This window comes from Canis lupus, chromosome 17, assembly GCF_003254725.2.
Source record: "Canis lupus dingo isolate Sandy chromosome 17, ASM325472v2, whole genome shotgun sequence".
Taxonomy (NCBI): domain Eukaryota; kingdom Metazoa; phylum Chordata; class Mammalia; order Carnivora; family Canidae; genus Canis; species Canis lupus.
The window spans coordinates 30,999,220-31,020,076 of NC_064259.1; the positions used below are offsets into that span (position 1 = coordinate 30,999,220).

General features: G+C 37.3%; 1 protein-coding gene and 1 long non-coding RNA gene across 10 annotated transcripts in view; one reads left to right on the forward strand and one right to left on the reverse strand.

Moving 5' to 3' along the window:
- ARHGEF33 (Rho guanine nucleotide exchange factor 33) overlaps positions 1–20,857 on the forward strand; it is an 82,635-nt gene that overhangs the window by 27,604 nt on the left and 34,174 nt on the right. For all 7 annotated transcript variants that reach the window (XM_025454110.3, XM_049095781.1, XM_025454113.3 and 4 more), the window contains exons 3-10: positions 781–891; positions 2,474–2,523; positions 9,858–10,022; positions 10,342–10,463; positions 11,400–11,542; positions 14,408–14,467; positions 15,258–15,482; positions 20,363–20,492. In XM_025454110.3, coding sequence (XP_025309895.1) covers positions 867–891; positions 2,474–2,523; positions 9,858–10,022; positions 10,342–10,463; positions 11,400–11,542; positions 14,408–14,467; positions 15,258–15,482; positions 20,363–20,492 — 920 coding nt within the window. In that variant the 5' untranslated portion in view covers positions 781–866. The remainder of the gene's footprint in view (positions 1–780; positions 892–2,473; positions 2,524–9,857; positions 10,023–10,341; positions 10,464–11,399; positions 11,543–14,407; positions 14,468–15,257; positions 15,483–20,362; positions 20,493–20,857) is intronic.
- The window catches only part of LOC112664495 (uncharacterized), a 42,695-nt gene that overhangs the window by 7,750 nt on the left and 14,088 nt on the right, over positions 1–20,857 (reverse strand). For 2 of the 3 annotated variants that reach the window (XR_007403091.1, XR_007403092.1), the window contains 4 exons: positions 15,640–15,710; positions 14,888–14,977; positions 2,329–2,467; positions 737–841 (listed from right to left, as the gene is read on the reverse strand). This is a non-coding gene — a long non-coding RNA (uncharacterized LOC112664495). The remainder of the gene's footprint in view (positions 1–736; positions 842–2,328; positions 2,468–14,887; positions 14,978–15,639; positions 15,711–20,857) is intronic. The other variant, XR_004805946.2, reaches the window with a different exon arrangement.

Here is a 20,857-nt window from a genome sequence, read left to right on the forward strand (position 1 = left end):
GTCTAAAGTGGCCTACCGGACTCTGAAAGTGGGAATGACATCATCAAAGCACTTACTGTGTAATGAAATAGAAGTAGATGTATTTGCCTTCATACTTGCTTAAGTTTTTTCTACTTAAGGCGATTTCCCTAAACCAGAACCTATTAATAAAATTAATGGGTCTAAACTAATGGATTTAATTGGAAAAAGAATGTAGCATATTAAAAACCACCGTAATTTTAAGTAATAAATTTCATATTTATTTACAAAATACTTATCTTTAACTTTTTCTTTGAAGTTTTTACTTATTTATTCATGAAAGAGAGAGAGAGAGAGGCAGAGATGTAGCCATAGGGAGAAGCAGGCTCCCTGCAGGGAGCTTGATGTGGGACTCGATCCTAGTCAAAGGTGGATCCTCAACTGCTGAACCATCCAGGCATCCCTTACCTTAAACTTTTTTTTTTTTAAGATTGTATTTATTCATGAGAGATACAGAGAGATTGGTAGTGACACAGGCAGAGGGAGAAGCGGGCTCCACACAGGAAGCCTGATGTGGGACTCAATCTTGGGACCCCAGGATCATGCCCTGAGCTGAAGGCAGATGCTCAACTGCTGAGCCACCCAGGCGATCCACCTTTAACTTTTAAACTAAATATTAACTTGATATTTTTCCGAAATTACATAAACCTCAAGTTGCCTCTAATAGCTGTGTTCATTTCAATTATTTTAAGTTAACACATAAAATAAGTCCAGTTACTTCACCAGTTCTTCCTGCTATCCCTTCTTGATTTCATTTGACAGGTCCAGAGAAGAAGGGGTGGCCTGATCCAGGGACAATGAAGATGTAATGTTGAAGAATCAGCTGGAGGAAAGAAGCAACAGTCACCATGGAAAAGACAAAAACAAAGCAAGGTTAGATTTTTCCTATGTCTTGCTTTATATTTTGGGATGTAAGAAATGTAGGTTTCAGTGTTCTCTTGCCATTGTATCAAAACATGATAATATGTTACCTTGACTATTCTCATTTCCTTATCATCGTGTAATGACCACGAAGAGCACAAACTTGGTGCTAGAAAAACAGGAAATGCTATACATATAATTTGGTCTGAGTAGTTATCTTATTTTTCTTGGCAATAACTTTAGGACTTGCTTCAGGACAACCTGCTGAATGAGGCAAAGATACAGATTCAACTAAGAAACATCCAATACCCTCTAGGTTAGCCTAGAAACATAAGTGCTCTCTCTTTTCATCTTTGCCATATAGAATCAACCATATGGAAATAGTTTGTTATCACCTCCAATTTCCAGATAAGGAAACAGTCATAGAGAAGTCAAGCTACAATCACAAAATGTCAGAGTTTGATCTGGGAGCCTGGTCTCTGTTCTCACATTCTGGTCCTTGCCATGATACCAGGCTGTTGGAACACAGTGTAAAATAAGCTAAGTAATCTTTACCCAAGCTTGTGTGGGGAGTTTTGGTTATTTCAAACCATCCAGATTTTGGAGGAACAGCCTTCTATCTGTATAAGTTCTGGGCTGAGGTTATATATTATTTATGAACTTAATACACTGAGGGTGTTTCCTCTAAGGAAGGGTTTTCTATGCAGCATGTCTTAGAGAACAATATACGTGTCCATGTAACCAAACATTTGCAACCAGTACTTTCATCTATAAATTGCTTGATTCATACAATGTGACCATTTCTCCAACAATGGAGATATAGCTAAATGGATGAGCTGCATGTTTTACACGGATTGTCTTGTATTCATGGTCAGCCAATCTGATTCTGAAAGGTACACTCTAAGCCAACCATCTTTCTCCCTAGTTTGTAGTGGTTTTTATAAACCTACTACTTCCTTTGTCTTTGCCCTGTGTTTTGCAATCTCTAGTGTTTCTAATATTATTTTCTTTTTGCCTGCATTCTTCCCAGAATCTTTCCATTGACAATTCCCTTCTACCAACCCTCTTGCCCAGGAAGACAGTAAGATTACCTTAGCTGATCTGGGCAGTGACAGGAGGCGAGAGCTTAGAAGTTTGGCAAGGACATTTTATGCAGGCTTCCTGAGAACAGCAGAGTGATGATGGGGCAGGTGCCTTGTGTAGCCTTCCTGGTTATAGAACTACCCCCTCAAGTAAACTGCTGTCAGCCCCACGAACATGAAGGAAACCCTTCATGCACATTCCCTTCTGGTTGATTAATGATGATTAATCATTCAGTTCGGTTGAGAAACTTTCCCACTGCGGTAGAACACGTTTCTTTGTTTTGTTTTGTTTTGCTTTTCACTACAAGAGTTATATCAGGTAGAAATGGTTAGGTCATTAGGATGTGAATATAGAAACCACCCTCACCAGCTTATGTTTTGTTCTTATATTGTTGGTTTCTTGTCATGCAGTCACAGATTTAAGATCCTCTAAGTCCCCTTTTCCTCTGTGTGTGAAGAGGCCAGGGACAGAGTGAGTTATATTCATTGAACAGAGCTCTTTCTTCCTACAGGAGAGAATGAACATATGCCAATGAATAATCCTTCCACACAGATTTACCAGGTAAAGACAATTAGATTGTTTTGAACACTCCTTGTGTGATGATGATGACTGTCATTTGTGTATAAAATTTTCTAGCACTTGCAAGTGCTTACACATCTCTCACTGCGTTTGTTCACTTAACAGGACTCTGAGATAGTCAGGGGAGAGAGTGCCACTCATGTTGCACTTTTGAGAAAACTGTTTAGTGAAGAACAGCTTATCCAGGTTATAAATTATACCACTATCACTTCCACGTCCACTTTGCTTTTCTAGCCTGTCACCACCAACACTATGGCCATTACATTGTATAATGCCATCTCCACGAGAGACGAGAGTGAAGGAGAGAGCAAGATCTGTTTTTGTTTGTTTGTTTGTTTCCTACTTTAACAGGGAGAATTGAGGACTGAAAGGGAGTTAACACTGCAAATGTTCAAATATGGTGATAGAAAAAATTTTAAGCTCCTTTTAAACAATGGAAATAATGTACAAGGAAGATACATATTCTGCAAAACATTTTGAAATACATTTGCAACAAGGATCACATGGGGCTGCTTTGGCTTTCTAAACAGTATTTGTTTGGCTTCTATCTTCTAAATGTAAATTTGAAGTAAAATTCTGTCCTTAAAAATCATGGGAATTAATTCTGATGTAATTTGTAGTATAAAAGCAGCTCTGGCTAGGGAAATTCATGCTCCTCTCTAGAGTTAGGGCACTGTTCTCTGGATTGCAGGAGGAGGGAGAAAGAAACAACAGGGCTTGATGGGCTGGGAGAAAGGATGACTTCAAAGTTGGCTGTAAAGTTCTAAGCTTTCGTTAGGATAAAGAGTAGTTTTCTGTAAAGAGCTACAGGAATCCAGAAGAGTGGAGAGTTTTAGGGGAAATATTATTTAGATTTGTTGAGATTAAGTGATAGTAGAGTGAATATTTTCACAACTAGTTGCAAGATATATCATGCAATAGATCATTGCTGCGGGCCAATGAGGGCAAGCCAACACAGAATTATGAAAACATTTTTGTAATCATGTTGCTCCTAGACCAAAACCAGCAGTGGGAATGGGTAGAGGAAAGAGCTTCATTTGAATTTAATACGTATTTATTGAGCAGTTACTGTGTACAAAACCAACTGCTTGGCCTAATGAGAAATAACAGATGCAACAGATATTTGCAATTGATTTTTAAGTGTCCACCACCTGGAAAACATATACAATTAATAGTTCAAACAGGTAGGCTGTTGGAAGGATTACAACAGAGGGATGAATGAATATTGGCTGAAGGATTTGAACCAGGCATTTAAGGACAAATTGGTCGTTTGGTAAGTGGATATGGGGAAGGGTGTTTCAAGCAAAGGGACCAGCTTGAACAAAGGCCTGGAAGTAAGAGTGAGTCTTCACTCAGTGCTGATTTGATGCTGCACTTATCCATGACCTCCAAATGCCTTCCTTGCCCACCTCCTCTCTGTTCACATCTGACTTGTGTATGGCATATGAATGACTGTGAGTATGTCTTTAAACTTAGGCATGATTTAAAGTCTATTATAGACTTTATGTAGGTCACTCCCTGAATGTTGGCTAAATATAGCAGCAGTGGGGGGTGGCCTCATTCTCTTATTGTATCACAAATCCAAGTACATCTGTTCACAGTGGAACAAATGAAGAGTGGAAGTGAAGTTGGTCTCTATGACCTCTGTGATGCTGTGATTATAACCCCATCCTTGTTTTAAAAGCATGCTTCCTAAGCCCCAGTCTGTTTACTCCAAGCAACATTTAACCAAAAGAAGATGAAGGAGAAGTAAAGAAAGAAGAAGAGGAAGAGGAAGGAGGGAAGCAGGGAGAGGTTAACTATAATAGAGTACAACCTATACCAAAAAGGGAGAGCAAAATATGAAACCTGAAGCAAAATGTGATGTGTTAGTCACTTTCCATCTATTTTATAGATCCCGACCTGATATTATAGTAAATATTATCTTGTTAATTTATTTATTTTTATTGTCTGTCTCCTTCTCTAGAATGTAAGCTCCAAGGGCAGGGATTTAGTACATCATGCTCTCTGTTGTAATCTCAGCATAAAGTACAGTGCCTGGAACATAACACATATTCAATAAATATTAGTTGGATGAATGAATGAGTATCTGCAAGATGTGTATATTGCTTTGAGCCAAGAGATATGATGTAGTCATTTAGTCTGGTGTCAAATGATGTTTGGAAAATTGTCTGATTCTTCTTCAGGAAAAAAAATAAAAGAAGAGATCCTTACTTCATACCCAAATCAAAATAAACTCAAAAATGGATTAAAGGGCTAGAAATCTAAAAATCAAACCATAAAAATTTAGCATTAGTGAATATTTATCTAGTCTCTGCATGTGAAACATCTTTCTAAGTGAAAAAGCACTGGAAGAAATCACAAAGGGAAGGCCTAGAGATTTCACCCACATCACAATTAAAAATTTTCCCAATGTATATAAATATATTTTCAACCTATTCAAAGGCCTATAACAAAATGGAAAAATTATTACAAAAAATATCACAAGGGTTTAATGATATACAAATAGTTAATACAAGTCAGTAAAAAAAGACACTTCTAAGACCTCAGTAGAGTGTAGGCAAAAAATACAGAAAATTTACCAAAGTAGAACTATAGACAGTTAATAAATAGGAGAGAAAATTGAGACTTTTGAAGCTTATGACAATCTGATTAGTGAATAATGAAATAATAATACTTAATTCCGATGAGTGTGTGTAAATTAGTGGAAACTTTTTTTCTTTAAGATTTTATTTATTCATTCATGAGAACACAGAGAGAGAGAGAGGCAGAGACACAGGCAGAGGGAGAAGCAGGCTCCATGCAGGGAGCCGGATGTGGGACTCGATTCCGGGACTCCAGGATCATGCCCTGGGCCAAAGGCAGGCACTAAACCGCTGAGCCACCCAGGGATCCCCTAGTGGAAACTTTTACAAAAAGTATTAGTTAAAATACAGTAAAAGTGTTAAAATGTTCACAACCCTAATTGGCTCCCTGTTCTTTGGATGGATTTGACCTCCTTGGTGAATAAGGTACATTAACTCAAATAGGGTCACAAAAGCCAATAGGAGAATGAACACTACCATCTCCCACTCGAGAATTATTACTAGAACTAGTGAATGTGTGTGGATACACTGATTGCGCCTTAGCTCATCTTCCCTTTTATTTGAATCCAAGTCTACCCTGCTTTTCTCTCATCCTTGGTCCACTGTACATAAGCTTCTCAAAGTTCACCCAGTTTCTTCTCCAGAGTCAGATTGTGTTGCTTCAGACTGATTTCTTCCTTTTGCACATGGATTTTTAAAATAAGATTCCATTAACATGAGAAGTGGTGGTGGGGGCAACAATCAAGGCAACAGATATGGCAACTGCACCATCTTGGTCCTAGCTCAACTCCCGCCTAATGATGTGAATTCCAACTGTGTTTTTGGCTCGCTTGTAGGAATGTAAACATTGCAGTTTCCTCCATTTATATTACTTATATTCTATGCATTTTGTTTTTCTAAATACACTAATTTAGCCCTTTGGATCAAATACTACCCAACATCCTTAAACGCACAGTAATTTCATATTTAGGAATTTATCCTAAGGAAATAATTTGAAATACATACAAAAATTTAAATAAAATGTATTGTAGATCAGCATTATTTATAATATTGAAAAATTATAAACAACATGAATTTCCAAGAAGAGTGAATGAGTGGATAAACTCTGGCACATCCATTGGTTGGAATATTGAGCAACCATTAAAAATAGAGAAAAAATTTTGAAGTCTATGAAAAAGGGTTTATAAGAGTGTTTTGCAAAAAAGGGGGGCAGAATCAAAATAAATCTGTAGTGTGATTTCAACTATATAAATGTCTGCACTTACTTTCACAGAACAAAACAGAAGGAAATATGCCAAAACATTCGCAATTGTATTAAAGTAAGGAGATTTGAAGTTCTTTTTTCTTTTTTCTTTTTCTCTCTAATGAAAATCATTTAAGAAAAAGAGTTATGTACCAAAACGACTCCTAACTAAAAAACTATGGGAACCAGTCCTACAGTAATAGGTTTCATCATTAAAACTGTCGTTGAAAGTTTTCTGCAATTTGTAAGTCCTGTTTGAGCCTCAGTCTCTTTTTGCCATTGAGGAATGTCTTCCAATACCAGAGAAATGAATTCTACTAGGCCTGTGGTGCATCCAGGGATCAATAAGATAAACTGGCACAACAAGCCTCATACCAGCTTCAATAATGCCCTGCAAGAATGTCATGAAGGGTCAACTTTTGCAGGGAGTGTAGAGGAGTAGATTTGGGAAATTTACTCTTGACTGTTAAAACGACTTGCTGCCCACTTTTTGTATTAAGTTATTGCATTTCTGGGGATTAATAAAAAGAACTAATATTAAGATGACAGTTGGCAGAAAAACTGTGTTTCCTCTGTACAAACCCTGGTTTGGGGGAAACCAAAGCAATTACGTTGGCATCCTTGCCATCATGTGCTGCTTCGTAGAGCCTGTAGTCAGGTGTTGTAGGAATGTGGCCTGCCATGTGGAGCTTTCTCAAATCTTGACATTTGTGACTTAGCTAGGATCTCAAGGCACAGGCACAGGCCCCTGAGTTTGCCCCATTGTAGCCTTTGACCTTGATTATGGAACAGAACAAAGGACAAATCTATGTGAAAAACAAGTTGGAACAACTTGCATAATTTATGAAAGTGTAGTTTGAGGGATCTTTGGTGGAAAAAAAAAGATGGGAAGACATTGATTAAAATTGACCTCGAGAAGAGATCAGAAGCCAAGAAAGTAAAGAAAATTGAGCAACAGAAATTGAGGACAGGAAATAGGAAGAATTCGGACTCGTCTCCCCTATTTCTTTGAGCGTAAGATGCCCTCTGTGGTGCCCTAGGCTTCGAAGTACAAGTCTTCCCTGAACCTGCCTCCAGTGGGAGCCCGCCTCCAGCGGCAGGATGGAGGGATCATAACCTCTCTAGAGCAGCTTCATGAAAAAATCAACGAGATGAGGAACGTGTTCAACTCGCTGGAGAACAAGGTAGACACCCATTTCTAATCCTTGGGGTGGGCTGTGGGCTGTCGAATGAGAGAGCTGAAGGGAGAGCAGAAAAAAAAAGATGTTACATCCGTGTCCTCAGAGTATTTTTTTATTCACAAGGAATGGCCAGTGAGTATTGGAAAACCAGTCTGTGGCAGCTAAAGATACTGAGTCGCATGCATCTAAAGAGTAGCATGTTGGTTCAGGCGTGTGATGATTCTCACTAATGGCATTCCCTTCCTGGCTTTTCAGTGTTTGTGAAGCTGTTTATAAGGCAGTAGTGCTACTTCAGTACCCAAGGGGCTCAAAGTAATACATAGGAAGGAAATGGGCTCATAGCTTAAAATGGTTTCAGAAATCTCAAGGTCCCCATATAACCAGATTGTTGGGGGAAACTCAATTTTTTTTTTGAGAGCTGGGGTTCTTCAGGCGAGGAAAAATCCTTTCCCCTAGGATCCTACTGCTGCCTTTTGGTTCCTGGGGGAATCTCTACATATCCCCCTAAGGGAGCAGTGATAGTGAAACCTATTTCTGTTGGATGGTGGTTCCCTTTCTTTTTCAAACAGGAAATTTGAACTTACCTCAGAGCACCTGAATGAAGGTCAGGTTTCCTTTCTTCAATTTGAAAACTTGCACAATTTTTGCTTTGATATTATATTGCCATCAGTTTTGTTTATTTTGTTCACTGAAGATGAATTTGCATCACAAGAATTACCAGATCAAAAGTAGTTGACCTGGTGATTTCATCCATTATGATGACTAGATTAGGACACGTACTAAAATCCATCACAAAGATTAATTAAAATTAAGAATGATTGGAGCAAAATACAGATTGCTCATGTTGTTTCTCAGGCTTCCAGCCCTGAACACTTGGCAGATCCCACTTTTATCTTCAGAATGATCTCTTTGGTTCCTCTTATTTCTTCCTATTCTGGGCCCTTGAAAGAAAACTTGGTGAGGTACAGTGAACCACAAAACCTTATATTTCAAAATGTGGTGTAGGAGATCAAATAATTTTATAGTGGGAGGTATCATTGCAAGTTGGAATCATTTGGATAACCAGATTCTGAAAATGTTTAGAAGTACACATTTGAAGGAATTTTGTTAATTTTGTTAAAAATTCTGTTTTGAAGAGAGAACTGGAGCCAAGAGTTCCTCTCCTTAGTAGAGTGTAAGATCATGAATTTCAAGAAAATAATGTTATTATCTTATTGTTATTATCTTAACTCTTTGTCTGTTGAAAATGCTTTTTTTTTGTTTGTTCAATAAAAAAAACTTGAACTTTTAGAAGTGCTCCATTTTCTCCACATTTCTGTTTGTGCTTTAACTTTTTGATGTGGTACTTAAAGGGGGAGAAGAAATAAAATTTTTTGAACACCTTCAATGTACCAAGCATGCACTGTGGCAGGAAACTTGCCTACATTTATTCATTTAATTCTCCAGACAGCCCTGTGAAATAGGTGTCACAGTAGTTATTTTATGCAGGAGGAGATTGCTACAAAGAGGTTAACTAACTTGCCTGAGGTCTTACTTCTTATAGGAGAGAGCTAGGATTTGTACCCTGACTCCAAAATTAATACCTTTTTCATGATGTGGAAGTTGACAACAGAAGTCCAATGTGTGCACTCCTACACAGCCAAGCTTGACTCTTGAAGATAATGCAACATCACTATCAACAGCGTGCTGAGCTCCTAACACTGTAGCTATTTCTTGCCACTGCAAATGCCATTTTCTCCTTTTCCACATCATCCAGTTTATTTATATATATATATATATATATATATATATATATATATATATATATCTCCTCTTCCCTTTCAAATAAATTCTTAGATATGCTTAGTTTTTACTCTTTTTATCATTTAATTTTTTAAAGGAAAAATAACTGAATTTCTTCATCTTCTTATAACACCAAGGATAATATGATCCACCCCTTCTTTCATGGGATTCAAAGAGTTACTGGATCAAGATTGTATTCAACATGCATAGTTGCCTTTCAAGTAAATCTCATTTTAATCAAATGTGTTAGAATAAACAGTAGCTCACAGGAGCACTTGTAAACTTAATTAATTGCTTGCTTGCTTGTCACTGTCAAACTTCTGCAAGTGCTATATAAAAAAACTCTCTTTTCCCTAAATGGAGCTAAAGTTGCCTTATGTTGTCTAAACTTAAGTCTACTAGTAAATGAAATTTATAGATTTTTAGGAGCCTGGTTTCTCAAACAAAGGAAAATTCATGGGGCCAATGGTAATATTTATAATAGTTTCTAGCAAATTTAATTCACTCTTGGCGATTATTATTTAGTTGCAGGCCTTGGCCTCTGAACTTAAAACTGGTTTCACAGAAGCAATGCAAGAACTGTCAAGAATTCAACATGGAGAATATGCTTTGGAAGAGAAGGTTAAGAGCTGCCGATGTTCCATGGAAGAAAAAGTTACTGAGATGAAGAATTCATTAAACTATTTCAAGGTAGGCTCCTCTTCTATTTCCCTGCTAAGCAGAGAGTAACAGAAGTAGAAAACACCTTTTTGTGTGGCAGCCAAATAAAAGAATTTCCTTCTGACCCATTCACTAATTATCATGAAACAAAACTCTATTTCCTGTTTTTCTTTTTTGGATCTTGGTGTTAAAATTATAGGCCACAATAGAAATAAGATGTTCATCTCTCATTCATTCATTCATTCATTCAACAAATATGTATTAAAAGCTTACTGTGTACTAGATATCATATTATATATCCTTTCATCCCTTTTATCACATTAAATATGTATCGATTCCTATTTTTTAGGAAGAGCTGAGCAATGCCATGTCAATGATTCAGGCCATCACTTCCAAACAAGAAGAAATGCAACAGAAAATTGAACAGCTTCAGCAGGAAAAGCGAAGAGAATCTCGAAAAGTTAAAGCCAAGTGAGTGTTTTACACAAAATTGGCCAAAGGCAAACCCATAAGCAGTAGCTTGTAAAGTGACATGGAGAATACCTTCCCCAATACACAGAGAGCTAACTGCCTATATACTTCTGGAATCTGCCACTCAGCATGTGATGGAGGTTATAGAATAATAAAAATTGGTTAATATTAAAAATGGAAGGTAATTATTACATGGAAAATGCACTTAACACAATAGGAAGTGAAATGAAAATGATATAAAATGGCATGTGGTATTTTATTTCAACTGTAAAAATGTGTAAGATAACAACTATAGAGATATATTTAAAAATAGTGACTATTGTCTTAATATAATGGGGTCACTAATTATTTTCTTTTTTTATTCATTTTCTAAAATTTCTGTAATGCTACACCTAGTTTACTTCTACTGTTGAAAATAAAATTTGTGTTAACGTCTCAATCAGGTTGAATCAATTAAATTTCACCATTAAACATATATGATCATTATTATGTTTTTCAATTATCGAATTTAAAATAGAAAAATATGAAAATAATATTTCTGTGGCCCTGAAGAATGGCTTCTTGTTTGCAGCTGGAAGACCTGCTGCCTCTTGGTATCTTTGTGTTGCTTTGTTAAATGAATGTACATTATCCGAAGCAAATTATCATCATTGCAAACTGTAGAGATCCCGATGACAAGGAAGCCAGTAACAGAAAAACAAAAAATATAGATATTACAATTAGGATGTGATTTGTATGTATTTGAAATCTTTTCTCCAGCTTTGGAGATGAATTAAATTGAACTCTAAGAACTGCTAATATCTAACTATTTTTAATTTACAAAAACAGCACTTTTGTATGGCCCAACTTAATAATTCAGAATTTTTCTTAAATTATTCTGAACTGATTTTCTTCTTAACCCATCAGGCATTCAGACTCTTTGTTTTCCTTCCCCAGGAAAACTCAAAAAGAAGAACATGGCTCACAGGCTGGGCCTGCTCAAGCACAAGGAAGTCCTTTCCGTTCAATCAATATCCCTGAGCCTGTTCTTCCAAGTGAAGACTTTACAAACCTTTTGCCCTCTCAGGCTTATGAAAAAGGTACACTTTGCAAATCATGTTGAATTAGCCAAGTCTTTCCCCTTGATTCCTAAAGCTTAAGTAATAGTGAGAATGGGCTTATGTCCTCCATCCTTATTATAGGAAAATGATGTATTGCTCAGAATTTTTCCTCCTGTAACTGGAATTTATAAGAATCTAGAGGATTGGGCGGCCTGGGTGGCTCAACGGTTTAGCGCCTGCCTTCGGCCCAGGGCCTGATCCTGGAGACCCAGGATCGAGTCCCACATTGGGCTCCCTGCATGGGGCCTGCTTCTCCCTCTGCCTGCATTTCTGCCTCTCTCTCTCTCTCTGTGTGTCTCTCATGAATAAATAAGTAAAAAAAAAAAAAAAAAAAGAATCCAGAGGATTCTACAAGATCAAGAGAATCTGCCCAATTTTAAAAGATTTTTTAAAAAAGATTTTATTTATCAGAAAGAGAGAGAAAGAGAGCACAAGCAGGGGGAGCAGCAGAGGGAGAGGGAGAAGCAGACTCCCCACTGAGCAGAGAGCCCAACGTGGAAGTGGGGCTCAATTCCAGGACCCTGGGATCATGACCTGAGCTGAAGGCAGATGTTTAACTCACTGAGCCAGTCAGGCGCCCCTAAAAGATTTTCTTTTGGGGGAAAATACTTACCTGGGTTTTCTAAATTTCAAATACTAACCCCGGGAGAAAAATGTTACAAAAAATTATTCATTCTAATAACTCATTTTATTTTCTACATTGTCTCTCAATCCTCATCTCCCTGCATAAACATAAACATCTTAAAGATAGGCATATTCTTAGCATAAAATTGTGTGTTCTGTTTTTTTTTTTTTCCAGCAAGGTTTCACTGATAGGAGAAAATCATATCTGCCTTAACTGGTGGGCAGTGATGTCAGTGGCAATGTAGCTCTGCACCCCTCTTTCTCTGGATAACAAGAGCTGATGCTGCCTGTGGGCTGACAGTCACTAGCCACACTCTTGCACTGAAGGATAATAAAGCAGATGCTAGAAAATTGTTCCTGGGCAGTCCTACAGAAACTGGGTTTCCATCCAGTTACCTCCATCTGTACCCATGTCTGGTTACGCGTTTGCTACATCTTTGTATGCTCAGCACCGTCTAGCAAAGCACCTTGTATGCCAGAGAGTGTAGACATTAATGTTGCTTAGAGGAATTGTCCTCTTTTTTTTTGGTCACATATAGAAAGTCTCCAAAAGAAGCTCAAGGACTTCTTAATCAATTGTAAGCTCCTCAGGGGCTCCTCAATATATTGTAAGGCACAATATATTCCTAGACAATAAATCTTTTTTGAACAACTAAATATAAAAATATAAATAAAAATCTAAATCAGATGGCTTTTAATCAGTTTAACTTCAAAATATGAAAATGCTTTTTTTTCTTTTTAGTGTTTTTACCCCTTTGAGTAGTTACTCTAGAGACTGATGGAAAACTCACCAACCCAACTGGGTAATGAGTGGGTTAATCACAGGTGGTTCTATTTTCTTTGCTCCGTGTCACGAAGAACAGGATATGAAAGGATAGTCTTATTAGGATAGAATACAGGATGGCCTTGAAAAGTAGAGGTCAGATCAATGCCAGGTCTAGGGAAGTTGAACATGTTCACAAGATAAAAGATTAAAAATTTTATATTCAAAGTGTTCAGATGGAGTTCAATTAGCTGTGTGGTGGCAACTCCTCCTTCCTTCCCTGTTATAATATGCATGGCTTATATATTATAGTTTATTCAACCAAGTTACTGCAGAATTTGGAAATAATGTGCCATAGTAAGAAATTCTGGGTATGATTGGTGGTAGGTTATGTTAAAATTCAGGATCTAAGGGCTAAACTTTCAGGAAGGGTTGGCTTACTCTCTGTTAATCATAAAATGGCTCAATTGTTGTTTGTTGCTCCAAACTTCAGTAGCTTAAAATAACAAACATTCATTATGTTATAGTTTCTTTGAGGCAGGAATTTGTGGGTGCCTCTGGCTCCAGGTCTTTCATGAGATTGCAGTCAAGGTGTTGGTTGTTCCACTATCCATTTCTCTTTCCTTCTATCCATCCATCACCCCAGACACAGACTTAGATGGTGGGAGATGGTAATGAACAAAACAACAAATATTCCTGCTCTCATGGAGCCTTTGTTCTGAAAAAAGCAGACAATGAACTGAGACAGATAAAATGTGTAGTATGTTAGTCATAAGGAGAAAAATAAGGAAACACAGGTATAATTTTAGAGAGGGTGTCAGGTAAAGACCTGAAGGAAGTGAGGATGTGAGCTTATGCATACTGAGGGGAAGAAAGGGATCAGCCCATGCCAAGGTCCTAGCGGGAACATAATTGAGATGTTCAAGTTGGAGAAGGAGCAGTGGCGCTAGAGCAGAGTGACCAAGGGAGACAATAGGAGATGAGGATTTAAGAAAAGAAAAAAATAGCAGGCAGAGGAGGGGACAGATATTTTAGGGCCTCATGGTCATTATAAAGCCTTTGGCTTTTATGCGGACACAGGAATCCATTGTTAAGCAGAGGAGTGACAGGGTCTGACTTACATTTGAACAGCATCATTCCAGCTCTTTTCATCATCACCATCCTCACCATCATAGTTAGACAATAATTTAGTTCTTACTCTGTGCAATTTACACATATTAATTGATTTAATTCTTTGGAAGTCTATGAGGTGAGTGCCACTTATTATATCTTCTTACAAATGGGAAAACAGCTTGCCACTATATTGATATTTATTTTATTTTTTGCTGCGCTGTCTCCCTTAGTAAACTCCTGACAGTTTACTGAGGGAGAGAGCATAAAAGAGAGCATCTCATAGAAGATGGCCAGCTCCTGTTAGTGGAATGAAATACTGATTGAAAGCTTTCCTTTCTTTATAGCCCAAGAGTCCAGATCCATGCATGTGGGAGATAGTAATGTGAAGGGGATGATAGGTCCTGGTAAGTAGCTCTGTTTTTAGTTCTCTTCTCTTCTATCAATATCTACCCTTTCCCTCCTCTTATTCCCTCAGGCCCAAACCAGGCTTGAAAGAACTCAGGCAAGAGTTACTAATGGTTACTAAGAATCCAAGATGTATAGTGGAGTAAGTCAGTGACTCAGTTAAACCCAAGGAGACAGAAGGGGTGGAGATGTTTAAGACACCTAGTATTCTTGGTTCTTTCTGGCTCATTTAAATTATCAATGAAATAATACTCACTGACAAACTCACATGTATACGTAGCACGACATCAGTTTCCTACGGACACATTTTATAGTTTATTTAATTTAAAAGTTATTTACTTAATATTGAAAATTCATCTGTATTTTGTAAATTATTTCATCTTCCCACCTTCCATTCTTCCTTCATTTTTTCAACTTACCATTATGGAGCCAAGGAAGACAAATTCCAAAAGAAAACATTGCTTTCAGCATCTTTCTTATTCTATATTTTTTTCCCCTGGTGTGCTCACCTAAAAGGAAGGAGATATAAGGAGTCAATGCATACTACTACAAATTAATTATATTATTTTATAAATTTATTTGTTTAAATGCCTTATTTAGTAGAGATTACCTACAGAGAGTAGAGGATATATATAGGCCAGAAACAGACAGAGGTGATCCTTTGCAACTGATGTATTTAATCCTCAAGGGATAGTTTGTACTCAAACAGGGGCATAATATTTATGAGTTCATAACAAATATAATTTGTTTTTAAAAAGTTGGATCTTGATGGCAGGTGTTATTTTTCAGGAATGAACCCAACAACTCCAGAAGCAGAAGAAAACCTAAAGTCTTGCCTCTCGGCTGATATCCAATCCAAGAGCCATCTGTCATCTGGTGTGTGGAGGCAGCCTAAGGATGGTAAAGAATGGGGTGACGAATATGTCACAAAAGACCACCCAGATAAACTCAAGGATGCTGGCCAGGGCAGACACAGCTCCTTGGAAAATGTTTTATGTGAAACCTCTTTAGCTGGTAAGTCCCAAGAGGAAATATAGGCTGAAAATTTGAAGAACAGGAAATCTAGTGGCTAGAACCCTTGCAATTTAGATTCAGTGGACCTACAAGACCACCTGGTATCTGATTTCCTTTTCAGACAAACACTAAAGCCAATAGAGATGAAGGGACTCACCTGAGGTCACATGGCCAGCTTGGGACAACCACCTTGATTCTGGATATCCATGACATTTAGTAATGCAGTGCCTTGGGAGGAAAAAAAGGCATAAAGTTGTTGGAGAAGAGGGCAGAATTTTATGATTTATTCAGTGGTGTGAAATCTTCAGTATGTGCCTCTTGCATCAGTAGTCTACCACCAAAATATCAAGCACTGCAACAGGGTCTGCCCTCCCTCCCTCCCTCCTGTTTTCCTTCCTTCCACTCCTTTGAATCACAAGTTGCTACATAACACTCATTATATGTCACACTATGGCATTTCTCTCCAACTATTTTGTGGAAGATAATTTTTAAAAATTAATTTTTACTATCAAACACATGAAAAATTAAATAGCACTAAAAGGTTTATTATGAAGAAAACAGTAACCACTTTACATTGTTTTCAATTCCTTCTGGTAATTGCTTCCATGTTTTCAAACAAGTTTATGCTGCCTTTTTTTTTTTAAGATTTTATTTATTTATTCATGAGAGACACACAGAAAGAGAAAGGCAGAGACACAGGCAAAGGGAAGAGAAGCGGGCTCCATGCAAGGAGCCCAATGTGGGACTCGATCCCAGGACCCTGGGATCACGCCCTGAGCCAAAGGCAAATGCTCAACCACTGAGCTACCCAGGCGTCCCTACTTTTTTTTTTTTTTATCAGTACCTTACTGGGGGATAATTTACATACAGCAAAGTTCACAAAGCTTAAGTTCATTGACTTTTTATATATGTATATATACCCCCTTGTGATCACTACCTGGATCAAGATATACAGTAATACAGTATTTCTGTTACCCCAGAGAGTTCTCTCATGCACTTTACCACCTGAAGAACCACTATTCTGACTCCATCACTGTAAATTAGTTTTGTCTGTTCTTGAACTTCATACAGAGGGAATAATACAATGTGTACTCTTTTGAGTCAGGCTTCTTTCAATATAATGTGTTGTGTGTAATTCACTCAGTAGTGCATTCCTTTTTTTCAGTCACATTGAATAAATTTACCACAGTTTGCTTAACTGTTTTCTTGTTGAAGGACATTTGGATTGTTACCAGTTTAGGGCTATTATAAGTAAAACTGAAATGAATATTGTACAAATCTGTTTTGGATGTATGGCCTCATTTGTCTTGGGTGTACACGCAGGAGTAAAATCTCTAGATTATGGGATAGGATTAGGTTATACTTTGAAAGAAAATATCAAAGTTTTCCAAAGTGGTTGGGACATTTTATATTCTACCCAGTAATGTCTTTGAGTTACTAGATGGAATATAATGACCACAGTTAGTAAGTATGGTCAGTCTTTTTAATTTTTGCCATTCTCATAGGGGTGTGCTGGCATTGTAGTTTTAATTTACACTTCCCTGATCACTAATGATGTTGAGCATCTTTTCATGTGCTTATTAGTTATTTGTACATCTTCTTTTATGAAGTGCCTATTTAAGTTCTTTGTCCAACTTTTATTTATTTTTTTAAAAGATTTTATTTATTTATTCGTGAGAGACACACAGAAAGAGAGAAGCAGAGACACAGGCAGAGGGAGAGGCAGGCTCCATGCAGGGAGCCCGACATGGGACTTGATCCCAGGTCTCCAGGATTGGGTCCTGGGCTGAAGGCGGCACTAAACCGCTAAGCCACCCAGGCTGCCCTTTGTCCAACTTTTAAAGTGCATTATCTTCTTATTATCAATTAGTAGAATTTCTTAATATATTTTGGATATGAGTTCTTTATTATTAGTAGAATTTCTTAATATATTTTGGATATGAGTTCTTTATCTGTGTGGCAAATATTTTATTCCAGTATGTGGCTTGCCTTTTCACTTTCTTAATAGTCTTTTGCTGAATAGATGTTCTTAATTTTGATGAAGTTTATCCATTTTAAACTTTTTATATAGATTCTAACTTATGTGTCCTTCCAAGAAATCTTTGCCTATCTCAAAGTTGTGAAGATATTCTAGTATGTTTTCTTTGAGAATTTTTATAGTTTTAGCTTTCACATTTAGATCTATTATCTTTTTTTAGATGTTTTTTGAGTAAACTCTACACCCAATGTGGAACTCAAACTCATGACCCCAAGATCTAGAGTCAGATACTCTGCTAACTGAGCCAGTCAGGAGCTCAAACCTACTACTTATCTTGAATAGATTTTGATGTATGGTGTGAGGAAAGAGTCCGAGTTCATTTTTTTCCCTATATGTCTATCCAGTTGCTTGAGTACCATTTATCAAAAATATCTTTCTTTCTATATTAAATTGTGTAGAGAGCATCAAGTGATTCACATATGGGTGGGTCTAATTCTAGACTCTATGTTCTTTTTATTCCAATTAGTAGAGAATTTATATCTTGTCAGTATTGAGTGTTCCAATCAAAGAACATGGGATATGTCTCCCTTTATATAGGTCCCCTTCAATTTTTCTTAGCAATGTAATGGGAAATCTATCATTTATATTCTTCTTCTTTCCCCCCACCAAAGCATTTGCCCTAGAGAATCTATCATCCTACCCCATCCTGGTCTGTTGCACTGCTGCCATCCTGGGACTTTCCACTCTTCCTAAAAATTTCTTTCATAGTTCTCCAATGTCAGATTCCTGTTTGTTTGCTTTTATCTTGTGTGTCTTTGTTGGTTTCTTGGTTTACTCCTTGTTTGATGGAACTCATTGTCCAGTAGCTTCCACATACTTGTTGATAATTTAGGTGAATACAAAATATTTTTTCCCTCATCATTTTGAAGCAATTGTTCCATTGTCCTCTAATGTCTAATGTTACTATTGGAAAGTCCAATACCATTCTGATCCCTAGTACTTTGTTTCCTGATTGTTCTTTCTGGTAATTTTTAGCATCTTCTTTTTACCTTTGGTGTGCTAAAGTTTCACAGAAGTTTGAGTCTTTTTCATTAATTATGCTGAACACGGTAGGGCCCTTTCCTCTAGAAAAGTGTGTCCTGGTATTTTTTTCTATTATTAATTTGATAGTATCTTCACATCCATTTTCTTCTTTTCTCTGAAATTTCTAATAACTAATTTGATGTTGGGTCTCTTGGATTGATGTTCTTCACTACCTCTTCTTCACTTCTAGTCTCTTTTTCTTCAACATGTCTCTTTCTTGTTTTGGGGAGGAGTGAGGAAGAAGGCAGGAAATCTCTTTGACTTTATCTTCCACTCTTTTCTCTGAAAAAATGCCAAAATTTCTTCTTCTTCTCTCTCTCTCTCCTTCTTTTGGAATGTTCTCTTTTCTTAAAAATATAGCATACTGTAACTACTAAATGGGCAGAATGTTTTTCTCTTATCTCTTTGAGGATATTAATTATAGGATTTTAAAAAGAGATTTATTTACTTATTTTTATATATGTAAGGAGAGTGTGCAAGTGGTAGGAGGCACAGAGGGAAAGAGAGAATCCTTCAGCAGACTCCCTGCTGAGTAAGGATTCCAAGGCAGGGCTCCATAGATCCCAGGACCCCAGATCATGGCCTGACCTGAAATCATGGTCGGCGCTTAACCAACTGAGCCACCTGGCTGCCCCTTAATTATAGGATTTTTAAAAAGTTTTGTTTCTGCATTGTCTCTTTTTTATTTAATGTACAATTGACATATAACATTATATCAGTTTCAGATGTACAACATAATGACTTGATATTTGTATATATTGTGAAATGATCACCACAATACATCTAGTTAATATCATCACCACACATAGGTAAACATTTCTTTCTTCTTTGAGGAGAACTTTTATGTCTACTCTTTTAGCAACTTTCAATTATGCAAGGCAATATTATTAATCATAGTCACCATGCTTTACATTACAGCCTCTGCATTGTCTCTATTCAAAATGCACATATACCTTTTTTTCTCTTTTTTTTATGGTGTAAGGTTGATTCAAATGTCTGAGGATTCTTGGCTGATATATATATATATATATATATATATATATATATATATATATATATATGAGGCCCTAAATAAAAAACCTGCAAGATTCTATATTGGCCAAGCTTATCAGTTAAACAGGCTTCACTATAGGCTAAGCAGGTAGCAAAATAACTTTTTGGTAGGTGACTTCTTTATGTCAGTGAGTGTAGGTCTTTTTCCCTTGGATAGTTTAGTTTCTTTGGTGGAAGATCCTCCAGACTCCTGCCTGGAGAGTATAAGTCTGTCTACTGGTATTGTGGGAAGACCTGCAGGGGAAGGGGCTGAGAAGAATCTCCCCAATCACTATGCAAGCCTTCTCTGAGTCCCCTTGTTTTCATTTTGGCATCTCAACTCTTCCTTCTATGGTCGATGTCTTTAGTCCAGACCCCAGAGATAAGAGCCCCTCTAGTTTAATTTTTCACATTTTCCCATGGGGCGTAAATGAGGAAGTCATCTGGCCTGGGAGTAGGGGCCTGGAAGTCCAATTGCACTTTATGAAGACTTGTGTCCTGTTTTCAGCATTGATCTTTATTTGCACTTTCTATGATGCCTGGTGCCTCTACTCCTTGAGCCTTTCTGCTTCTCAGCAGATTTTCCATCTGCAGACAAGAACACCACAGTTTTGTGCCCTTACTCAGCTGAATTAATTACCATGCTTCCACTCTGTTTATCATCTTCCAAAAACTTGCCGATGTCTCTTTTTATTGCTTTCAATGTCTTTTTATTGCTTTCTATCATTTCACAGAGCTTTGGAAAGGAGTGGTTGACAAAAATTCCCTCTTTGATTTGTTTTTAAAGCTAAAAGACAGACTGTGGCTCTAGAACTCCTTGAATCAGAAAGAAAATATGTCATCAACATCTCTCTGATCCTGAAGATCAAGGCAACATTCCAAGGGTCAGATGGAAAGAGGAATTCCAAAGAGAGAAGGTATCCATTGTATTCATTGCCTTTGATTTTCAGATTGATTAAAATTTTAAGGTAAGTTGTTTATTGTTTTCACTTTGGGAATTCTGGGACCTGCAAAGAGTTCCAGAAATAGTCTTTGAAGAGAGTGTAGGCAGTGACAGCAGGTAACCCCTGGCAAGTCTTACATTTAGACTTACAGCAGATAAGAAAAGGAATATAGTCTCTGAGACCTTCAGTGTTCCTGGCATATCTGTAAAGAACCTAAAGGGAGAATAAATGTTCCAGTGAGGGAGACATTGCTCTCGTTGCCATCTGCATGTCCTCCTGGGATCACAGGTCTCATAGAAGTAGAAGGGAATGGATGCAATGTAGGTCTGGAGCATTAA